Raw genomic sequence first — 11,108 nt, 5'->3', positions numbered from 1 at the left:
GGTTTTATTGGGCTGACCACACCTACTAGAAAACGCAGTTTCTAGGAGGACAGGCATTTTAATCTGCTATGTTCACGGCTATATCCCAATCCTTACACGGTGCCTGGGATAAAGTAGGTGCTTAGTGTTTGCTGGAAGGGAGGGGAGAAGGAAGGGAGGCAAGGAACGAAGCAGTTCATTCTGTATGTGTGGCATAAAATATGCTAATGAAGCAACTCAGTGACAAGTCAAATAAACGGCTAGCTGCCTGACTTTTCTACTGTCTACATGTCACAAGACGGACACCTTTGGAATATCACTCCCTAGCAGAGAAACCCGGATCTACCAGTTTGTACTGATGTGATGCTCTGTGTTTGGAGTAAATACCCAGTGAAATTCGTGCACATGTCCACGGAATGAAATACACCACTTGGATGTTGCACCTCTGTCTCAGATGAGAAAACTCAGTCACGTGGGTACTTTATCTTTCGAAGTGAACATTCATAATATCAAGCAACCTTTCTTTGAAAATGAGAATCACTATCAGCCATCGAGAAATAACACAAGACAGACGAGAGGCCGTTATAAAAAAAAAAAAAAAACTTTTTAATTCTGATTGCCAAATTATTTAAGGCAGGTATAAAAAAGGAAAGCATTCAATATACATTTTACATAAAATAAACTAGATTACAGCATAAAACAAGTAACCAGGCAATGGCGTTAAAGTCTCTCTCTTCTAAAACTGGATAATTGTAAACATTAAAAAAAGAAAAAAGAAAAGGACTGCAAGACTATTCAAGTAATAGAACAATCACAGATGTCTCTGGTACGCAGGCTATTGGGTTATTTGCCATTCAAGATTATCAAAAAATGACACCTCATTATTCACAGATGCTCATTATTTCCCCATTTTAATCTTTACATTATATACAACACAGTTTTTGTGGTATTGGCAACCCCATGCCTTTCCATAAGTCTTTTTTTTTTTTTTTTCCACAACACACAAGTACAAACAGTGACTACAGGAGCATTTCACACTGATGTGTCTTTAACGGGAGCCACCAAATAGACATCTAAATTGTACCCAAGCGTCGTCATCACAACCAGCCTTTCCGAGGGCCTCACGGGATATCTAGGAAGAGATATGCAAGGTTCGGGCACACGGATACAGAACATCTTTTATTTACAAGCGAAAAGGAAAAGGAAAAGAAAGTAAGCAGCCTTCTGCGGCCAACACTTTTCAACAGGACAGATACACTTTTTATCTCCTTTACTGAGTGGTTTGCAGACCCTGTGTGTGCGAGCCTGGTTACTGATACAAAAAGTAAAGAATATATATATATATATATATGTATATATACATATATGTATACGTATATATATATAAAACAGAAGTCTAATTACAGCAACATTTGTTACTCTGCGATAAAATCTGTAATTTACAAAAATGAAATGACTGGTTTTTGCCTGCCATTAAAGGCATTTCAAATTAACACCATGGAACTGATGTTTGTATAAAGCGCTTCCCCATGTGATCCAGTCACATGACAACGTACATTTCCAATCTTGTTATTCTCTGCAAAAGAAAAGAAGATGTTAGCGCGGGGTTCTTGCCACAAGTGACCCTGGAAATATGAAAACCCCAAGACTGATACTGATAGGCTTAACTCAATTCTGTTCTGTTCACGGGATTCACTTCCACAGGAAGGGAATGAACACGGAGGTAAGGATACACACCATGGAAGATGCTATTTTCCTCTCTCAAAAAACGGGAGGGGTAATTAAAACTATCGAAGAACAAACATGACCTTTTTCATGATGAAAAAAAATACCTCCCATTGCGACGTTGTTTTTGACACAGGATAAAACAAAGGGAGTCGGGGCGAATGATTTTAACAAGGCTGTGAGGACAACCTGTCTCAACTGTTTAAAAAAAACACGATCTGTTGATTGCTAACCCACATTACAGCTAAAGAAAGGAGGGTCCCCAGAAGGTAAGCTGCACAGGAAGCAACGGGGACATAAAAACGCATTCGTTACAATACTATAAAACCCCCGAGGAGCTACGTTTTTGGTCTAAAAAGCCTATACTTAACTTCCTCCCACCCATCACACTGTCTCTATGTAGAAAATGGATTCAAAATGTACAGGATATTTACCTTCTTTGTGCAGGAAACATTCCTGATGCAGATGCCTGGGCAGCCACCTGCTGAGAGGCAACAAGGGCAGCGGAGGTCAAGCCTGATGGGGAAAAAATGCAGGGTTTCTGTGACATTCGGAAAGATAAGAGCAGGTACGGACCCCCGGGGTGAAGGGCTATAGCAATGTGTCCTTTCCTAAACACGCACATGGTATGTTTCATGCAGCAAGGACGGAGCACAAACCGCGTGGTCTAACCAACGTCTATCCATTTATCCAATACTCTGCAGTTTTCTGAATAGCTATTCAAAGAGAATATAGAGCATTCCATCTCTCGGACTCTGCATGGAGCTAAATGGTTTGTGCGCATTCCTGAATTGGAAGCTTGGGAGAAATAATAGGAACTGGGTCACAACGGAATCAAAAGTTACAGTGAATGATAGAAGCAACACGCTATTTGCTTAGAACACAATACTTTCATAATAACTTTTATCACTTTAACATTTCCCCAGCGAAGGAACAAAATGCACCCCATAAGGAATTCACACGGAATCAGTGAATCGAACTTAGAAATAGTCTTAACTTCCACCCTGCAAGAGAAAGACGGCAGTCATGAGAACGTAATAGCATGAAGTTGCCTAATAGGAAGTGATTTAAAAAAAAAAAAAACAAGTGCAAACCTGGGGAAGATTACTCTTCCTCTATGTCCTCTCTGTTCTTTCTTAACGCCCCTAGCTGACGGTGAGCAACACGAGATGAATAAATAGAAATGACCCTTCACACCTGTAGAGCACTTCCCAATCTGGGAGGTACCTTCTTACGTGTGCTCTTGTGTTCACACAGCAGAAAAAGGGGTGATGTGGCAAGTGCTATGGATTGAATGTGCCCCCCAAACACACCAAATTCCTATGTGGATGCCCTAACCCCCAATGTAACTATCTGAAGATAGGACCTAAATAATCAAGGTTAAATGAGGTCATAAGGATGGCATCCTAATCCAACAAGATCAGTGTCCTTATAGAAGAGACATCAGAGGGTAGCGCTCTCTCTCTCTTTCTCTCTCTCTCTCTCACACACACACACACACACACACAGAAAAGAGGTCATATGAGTACACAGCAAGATGGCAGCTTCCTTCAAGCCAGGAATAGAGCACTCACCACCAAGCAACCATGCTGGTGCCCTGATCTCGGACTCCCAGCCTCCAGAACTATGCGGAAAATGTCTGCTGTTGAAAGCCAGAGAGTCTGTGACATTTCATGCTGGCAGTCTGAGCTAACTAAGACAGCAAGACCCTGGCCAGTGGATCTGTTGGTAGCATGGGGCCAGCACCCACCCCCCGCGAGGTGACCGAGCTGGGACAAAGGGCACCAGCTCGGCTAATAACACCACAAATCGAAGGCTCTCTCCCGTCGATTCTATGGCTTTTTCAAAATGTTTCTCCGTCTTCAAAGTCACAGCCGTGAAGGGCTGCAAAGAGTCCCTGAATTAGAGGTGATTAAGTGTTAAACCCGGTCGCATCGCTCCCATTACTTCCGGTGTGTGTGTGTGTGGGGGGGGTGGAGATGGAAAGGCCTGCAGAAGTGATTGCAATTTCACCAAAGCCTCTCACCATCCCTTCCTTTCTTCCCCCGCAATTTCTCTCAAGTAGCTATCTGATCTTCTGATTGTTATATTCGGTGCCCCAGACATTGGCCGCCACCCTCGGTCTGTGACATAACAGTGAGCCGCCGATAACATCAACCAGTGACAATTATTAAGTGGGAGCCATCTCCTGTCTCAACAGAACACAAAAGGGGTGGGCAACCGCCTCCGCTGTGTCACTAGGAAGTAAGAGTTAAGAACGTCCTTACTCCCCAGAGTTAATGTGAACTCAAAGCTCAATATACTTATTTTAAGACACGAAAGGTACTTTGGGCAAACAGTTCTCCCCAGCAGAATGCGCCACGCGATAACGACGGAGCTGCTGACCTTGGAAAGGGTCATATTGACCAGGGATTAGCGGGTACCCCATGCCAACGTGGGTGTGGTGGTGCGTGTGCAGGTGCCGCTGCCCGAAGGGGGAGTGACGGTCCCTCTCCCTTTCTGCCTCCCGTTCCCGCTCTGCGGTCGCCTTCTCCACGGGCTGCAACGAAAAGAGAGATGGGCCCCTCTTAAAACTCTGAAAAACCATCAGGACTACTAAACCACCTCTGTCCCTTGCGCAGTGTTTGTCAATGATTAAAAAGCAAATGCAGAGATGCTTAGCATTCCTTACTAATGCAAGACAACGTCAAAAGGCACACACGAGTTTCAGCGGGAATTAAGCCAACGCTAAAGAAATGCTCCCACCCGCAAGTAAACCAAGGGGCATCAAGGTTTTCCTCAGATGGTGGAAACTGGAGGACTTTTCTTTATGCCCGCTCATAATCTCAAGATTCGAATCTACCCAACTGCTTCCCAGAAACAACTTTCATACTTTGATCCAGGGGCAAAAAAAAGGTAGTTGTGGAGATTTAAGTCAAGTTTTCTAATTATCCTTGGATTTTGTTGACATTGGGTGGGGAGAATCTATCTCATAACTTCAAATATGCCTGTCTCTATTTTAGTCCAGTGAAAATACACATCTCAGCATTGTATGTCACTACTGAGTACAGGAAATCGTTGCCCTATCCTCTGGAAGCGTTCCAGAATCTGCCCATTTTTGAAGGCTCGTAGAGAAGCTCTTGGTTCTCCCAAATCACAGTTCAGTTAAGGACTGTCTCTCCTATACATTTCTACCCACCAGAACTTAGCCCACCTAAAGTTCTTTTTCTCACTTGAAAAAAATCTTGGCGCTAGAAGGAGTACCCATAGAAAGAGACTCATAAATCATCTTTTCTCACTTACGGAGTCTCTGGTGGACTCATCCACATCACGGATCCTACATTTTATCCCAAACGTCTCTTTTCTAGGCAAGAACTACCACTTCCTTTGTCTCTCTTCACAACAACCTCTAGAACTAGCAGATGCCCCTTTTCTTGGGGGGGTAGGGTGGGGCGGTGGGAGCAAGGGTGGAGCCATCTTTCACAAAGACACCTGTTCGCATGGCTTCGGAAGTTACGGGGACATGACAAGGGGTCAAGGCCAAAACAGACCAGATGCAGCCACCAGCACCAAAATTTCACCAAAGCCTCAAAAATACTTCGCACCCAAAGTTGGTTCCTATGAATTTCAATGTCCCCCTCAGAAGCACCCTCCTGGTAGTCAAGGTACAGTGCATTCTGCAACAGAAAAGCTCACCAGCATCACACACACGAGCTCTGACCATTTTTTTCCTCCTGTGTGAGAGCATCCTACCACGTTTGAACATTCCATGCTTTATATGTGAAGATAAAACAGCATCTTGAAATCACAGCTGGGCTCGAAAGCCATTTATATTTCAAGACCGTTTCCTAGCTTGTCCCCTTCTCTCCCCTCAAAACACAGCACTTTTAAGCAACAACAAAAGGCGGCTTACGGCGGGAGACTTGCTACGGTACTGGTTGGCGTGCTGTTGGAGCAAGTCCAGGGCTTTCGATTCCGTCGTTGTTTTCGTGTTGATGCTAGGGCTGCTATTGACTTTCTCTGCCTCTTCTCTCCCTGACATCTTCCCGTAAACAGGATAATGAAATCCCGGAGAGAGATAGGCCCCTGCAGATACACAACAAATGCCACATCAAGTTACGGGCTCCATCTTTAAAAAAAAAAACAAAAACAAAAAACATCCGGGTTACATGAATTGGGATAAGAGTCGGAGATCTTAAAATAGGGGATGACATTAAGAGTGGGCTACATCATCGTTAAACCGTACGCAGGCTCTCCAATTTTCTTCTCCCAGTTAATTCATCCTGATGAACGGAGGTTATAAACAGAATTGAGCTTACAGCCATTTCATACATTTATGTGTCCGCTTAAGTGAAAGGAATAGTAACTATAATGATTATGACAGTAAGTGCTTAGAATATTTTCATAGGCAATAAAGTATGTGTCAGTCTAACAGCTAGAGCAGACCATCAGAGTCTACGCAAACGAGAGCTGAGAATACTTGACGTTTTAGTTAAAAAAACAAAAACAATCCCCCCCCCCAAGAAACCTCATATTAAATAAGTTTCACCTTGGGAACTTGACACAGCATAAAAACAAGCAAAACAAAGGTTACTGGCGAAGCGTCTCGTTTATCCTGAGTTTTTTAAACAGCTAACATTTGCACGCAGCCTGTTCCCTCCAATATAGTGAGAACCCGCAACACGTACCAGGGTAACTGTGCATTAGGACGGGAGAGACAGCCCGGTATGCAGGGTGGCTGGGGTCATACATCTGTGGGTAAGGATAAGCATGCAAGTACTGTATGTAGGACTGATGCTGACTCATGGGTGAGGACACCGCCACTCTCGCTCCCCGAGAGTCCTTCCAGTTCACAGGCGTCTTCCCATCATCATTTTTCAGCTTGCCCTCCTCCAGGGACTGAGAATCAGGACGCTTGGCCTCTTTGGGCTCCTCTTTAATGCTCGTTAGTGATACAGGAAGGCTGGGCACACCCCCTTCCTTAGTGGGGGTCTTCCTGGGACTATCCTCTTTTAATTTCTTTTCCCTATCAAGCTCTTCTGACTTTTGCTGATCCAGGTATTTGGGCTGGTATACATAATGATGCCATGTCCTTGAATCTGGATCCTGATGGAAGGAAGGAAGGAAGAAAGAAAGAAAGAAAAAGGGAAAAAAATTGTTTTAAAATTTCAATTTTGAAGCAAAACTCATTAATCACCATGACAGCATTACTCTTACTTCTAATACTAAGTTAACATGTATGTCTGCCCTTGAACTGTGCAAGAGCTTTAACCCTCCCTCTCTCACAAAGTCATGACGTCTGACATAGGCATCATTATTCATCTCTTTTACATTAGACAAAACCAAAGCTTTTAAAGCTCCAGGAACATCGGGGTCGCATGGCTGCCCAGGGTGGAGCTGGGCCGCAAACTTAGGTCTGCGGGAATCCAGAGCTGGGCCCTTTGTGGGATCCTTCAACATTAAAACAGCATGCTCAGACATAATTTAACCGAAAACTCATTTTCCCTTTACTATCTCATGTAGGCAAAAAGAATTTTAAAAACTCCCAACTCTGGGCTAGTTCATAGTAAACTTAAACCATCTTCATATCAATTAACTTCATTTAGCAGGGGAAACTCTTGGTTTCCTAACATATTTTCTTCACCTACAGCAGCTGAGGCTTAATATACGGACTCATGTCTCCTGTGCAGACATCTTAATCAAAACAAAATTTCAAATTAATAGTATACATTACAGCTTTTCTATTAGAAAACAAAGGCACCTCTAAACCCCCTCCAAACTATATGGCTCTAATGCAGCCCTGTGAAGCCAGGGCCTGGTTCAGGCCTCCAGAAGTGGGGGAAGTGAGGACCCCAAAGGGCCCCTGCGACCCCGATCCCATTCATGACAAAAACCCACTGGGTATTTAGGGCCCGAGAGAACATTCAGCCTTGGGCCTAAGTCTCAACTTCTGGGCAGTAATGAGCATGAAGACAGGAGTCCATTGCTCTGATTCCCCAGGGACAAAAAGTGTGGGAGTGGAGAGGGGGTCGGGACACCAGGAAACCCCAGAGTTAACTCTCAGGGGACCACACTGGGTGAGGATGTGTGCGCCATGACAGAAAGTGTCAGCACGTATGTGATTTCATGGTGGCTGGTTTTCAGGTGCCTGCCCATGGAACCTCTGGCTGGCTGACCAGGGGGTCCCGGGAGGACTGCAGGAGGCCCACGCAACCCAGACACCCCCCCTCCCCTTCACCTCAAAGGCCATGGGCCCTGAGCCCCACTTCAGGGCTCTTAACACCTAGGCATCTCGGACACCGTGTGAAAGACATCTGTGCCCCACATTTTATGAAAGAGACGAGTGGGAAATGCGGACTGAAGGGCCCAGCCTTAATATTCCTTGAAGGTGCCAGGAGAAATTTGGAAATACAATAGAACAAACATTGTAGAGACCAGACTCAGGATCTCAGCGGCCACGTGGTAGAATCCCCTCCCTCTGGACTCAGTAAGAAATTAGGGGACCTCGTCAGATTCCCAGCGAGTGAACGGCAGGGAACACCGGTCTGCAAAGCACACGTCCGAAGTTCCTTTCACTACACAACATGACACGGCAATCGTGAGCAACGCAACGCTGGCGAGGTCCACAATCAACTCCTGAGGGAACCTTTCCAAATATTTTTCAGGAGGAGAGGGACCAGCCCTAATGAACCCTTGGCTTATTTCCTGTGAAGACGTCTAACCAGATCAAGCCCAGACACGTCCAAGTCTCAGACTCGCTCTCTCCCTGTGGGGGCCACGCTCCACAATCTTACTTGTTTAAATCTCGAGGTTGGGTCTACACCTGTCTGCTTCATAGAGTCCATGACAGATTTCATTTCTACAGCCTCCTTAATAAGCTGGTGGTTTTCCATCTGCTTAGCTTTGAAGCTGTCGGCCTGAAGGTGCTGCTGGTGACTGGGGAGAAGCTGTGATTTACCTGTCTCCTCAGTTTTATTAGGCACTGGCGGCCCTAGTTTAGAATGGGTTTTGTTAGGCTCCGGGGTAGAGGGAGCTTTTGAGATTGTGGCAGATGGCAGGTTTTTCTGTTTACTGTCCTCCTTGCCCAGCTCTTTCAAGGGGAGCTCATTCTTCCTGTCGCAATCTCCTCTGCCAGCCTGCGCCATTTTCTGCTCTGCCAGCCTCTGGTCCTCATAGTACTTCTCGTACTGCTGTCTATAGGCAGGGCTGCTGGCCATCAGGGACTTCTGGTCCATATAGAGCCCGTAGGCGTACTGGCCGTAGTAAAGGGACTGCGCCAGGGCCGGGTGCCTCTGTGTGATCACCGACTGGTGCTGAGGCTGCAAGGGTGCCGAGGTATGGTCCACCTTCTTGGCATCCAGCTGCTCTGCCTTGTCTTTCTTTTCTGCATCCTCCTCAGATTCCTTCTTGATCTTCATGGCCTGTGTGCTCCCGCCGTTCCCAGTGGCAGGGGCTCCGACCTGCCCGGGGTGCATGTAACTTGGAGAATAGTAAGGGTCGTAACCATGGTAGTAGGGAGAATGGGACTCTTTCATCTGAGATGATTGTGCTGTAGCCGAAGGATGCCCTTTGACAACACCCTCCTTACTGGAAATGATGTCTGACGGGGAACTGGCCTTGGACCGCATGCCCTCCGACCGGCTGTCGGAACCACCGTCGTCCGCCGCATCGGAAATGTCCGAATAGGCGGGGCTGCTGGTCTTGGCCGCGGACGTCTCTGCGCCGTTCTGGGTGAGCACGTGCAGCGGGGCCATGGGCGCCTGGCCGTTCACCAAAGTGCTGCACTCCATCCTCGAGGAGCTGCCTATGGACGGGCTGGGGGCGTTGTCCGTGAAAGTGTAAACCTTATCGGCCTCGGCTTTGATGCTAGCCATCCGGCTCTCCTGAGACTCCGACAGTCCGTTAGCCAGCCCCTCACTCTTGCTGAGGTGGTCCTTTAAAAAATGCCCAGATAAATCTTTCCCCGCCCCCTTGGCGTCCTCGAGTTTGCCCAGCTTGGCATCCAGCTTGGGGCTCCCCGACTCCTTCCCTTCTTTGTCCTTAAGCTTCCGCTTCTCCTTCTTCTTTTTGTCTTTGAGGGACACAAGAGCTGGGTTCACGGTGATGGGCTCCCCCATAATCGTGGGCTTTGGCTGAATGGGTTTCAACGGAGGGCTCTTTGGTGTGGCCTGCACGACAGTCGTGGTGAGGGAAGGCAGTCCAGGGATGGTCCCCGTGGTGGTGCTCGTAAAGGCTGCAGTGGGTATGGCGATGAGTTGCGGGGGCGCGGGGGCGGGCGCGGGGGCGGGGGCGATGGGCCGGGCAGTTTTAAGTTTAGAGAGGTTTTTGTCCATTTTGCAGTTGTTGGCTTTCTTGCCCTTTTCTTTGTCGCCCGCATTCTTCTTGTCGATCAAGCCTTCTGCTTCCAGTTTGGGCATCTCCGCGGCCAAGCTGCCGTCTGCCGCCGAGCAACTGTCCAGGGCGGCCGTCATGTTGGAGATCACCGGGAGGTTGTTCAGCTCACTGTGAAGGCCCTTCTTTTTGCCAGAGTTCTTGCCCGCTTTAGAGCTGATGACAGAACCCGGACCATTGCTCATTAGCTCTCTCTTCCCCTTGGGGGTGCCAGGGGGGTGCCCGGAGCCGGGCGACACGGGCGCCTTCACCTGCTCGTAAGCCGAAAGGCTTGTGCTGGGCTCGCTGCACTCGAGTGCCACGTGACTCAACGCCTCCTCGCAGTCCGAGATCTTGTCCTCGCTGTCAGGCTCAAACTCCAGCTTGTTCTCTGGGTCTAAGTGTGCGTGAGCCTGGTGGTACCTCAGGCCGTTAATGTGCTTGTACTTTTTGTTGCAGTTGGGGTGGGGGCAGTCGATTAACACTGGAGAGGAGCAGCCTTGGTCCAAAAAAGTAGTCTCTGGTTTCCCTTGAGGAGTTGTCGGAGTGCTTCTGGAATTCGTGCGGACGCGCTTCCCAGGCTTATTGTCCTCGGAGCTGGAATTCAGGTCCAGCTCCATCGGGGGTTTGTTTTTCCTTTTGTTGGTGGAGGAGGGGCTGGCTTTGATGTCCTCAGCCGCGCAATTTGGGGGTGTCCTTCGCCCGCTGGCGTTGAGGCTGCCCCGCCTCCCCTTCCCATTGGCCCCCCCTCTGTTCTTGTTCTGCAGCCCTCTGGACTCGGTGAAGCTGGCCTCCGAGCCGGGAGCCGCCGCGGCAGACCTGGCTCTCTTCCCTCGGCCCCGGCCCCCTCTCATCTCCAGGTCGCTGGTCGGGGACTCACAGAACCTAGGGAAGCAAGCGACAGACGTCAAAATGAGCACTCCCAAAAGAGCCAGGTGAAAACAGGAGGCACGCAATTCAGGCACCAGCAGCCAACAGCCCCACAGCCTGAGGGCTGGGCCCAGAGAAGGAAAACACACCCTAGCCTTCTGCTGACAATTTCAATCCCTGCAAAA

General features: G+C 47.9%; 1 protein-coding gene across 4 annotated transcripts in view; it reads right to left on the bottom strand.

Annotated features, from left to right (window-relative positions):
* Window positions 1–565: 565 nt before the first annotated feature.
* The window catches only part of ZNF608 (zinc finger protein 608), a 109,187-nt gene continuing 98,644 nt past the window's right edge, over window positions 566–11,108 (bottom strand). For 2 of the 4 annotated variants that reach the window (XM_036072239.2, XM_036072234.2), the window contains 6 exons: window positions 8,478–10,938; window positions 6,372–6,789; window positions 5,597–5,769; window positions 4,090–4,243; window positions 2,139–2,220; window positions 566–1,555 (listed from right to left, as the gene is read on the bottom strand). In XM_036072239.2, the coding sequence (XP_035928132.1) occupies window positions 1,549–1,555; window positions 2,139–2,220; window positions 4,090–4,243; window positions 5,597–5,769; window positions 6,372–6,789; window positions 8,478–10,938 (3,295 nt within the window). In that variant the 3' untranslated portion in view covers window positions 566–1,548. Of the gene's footprint in view, window positions 1,556–2,134; window positions 2,221–4,089; window positions 4,244–5,596; window positions 5,770–6,371; window positions 6,790–8,477; window positions 10,939–11,108 lie in introns of those variants that run through there. The other 2 variants (XM_078067565.1, XM_036072238.2) reach the window with 2 other exon arrangements.

The sequence above is a fragment of the Halichoerus grypus genome, chromosome 2 (genome assembly GCF_964656455.1).
Source record: "Halichoerus grypus chromosome 2, mHalGry1.hap1.1, whole genome shotgun sequence".
Lineage (NCBI taxonomy): Eukaryota > Metazoa > Chordata > Mammalia > Carnivora > Phocidae > Halichoerus > Halichoerus grypus.
This window is presented reverse-complemented; position numbering and strand designations above follow the sequence as displayed.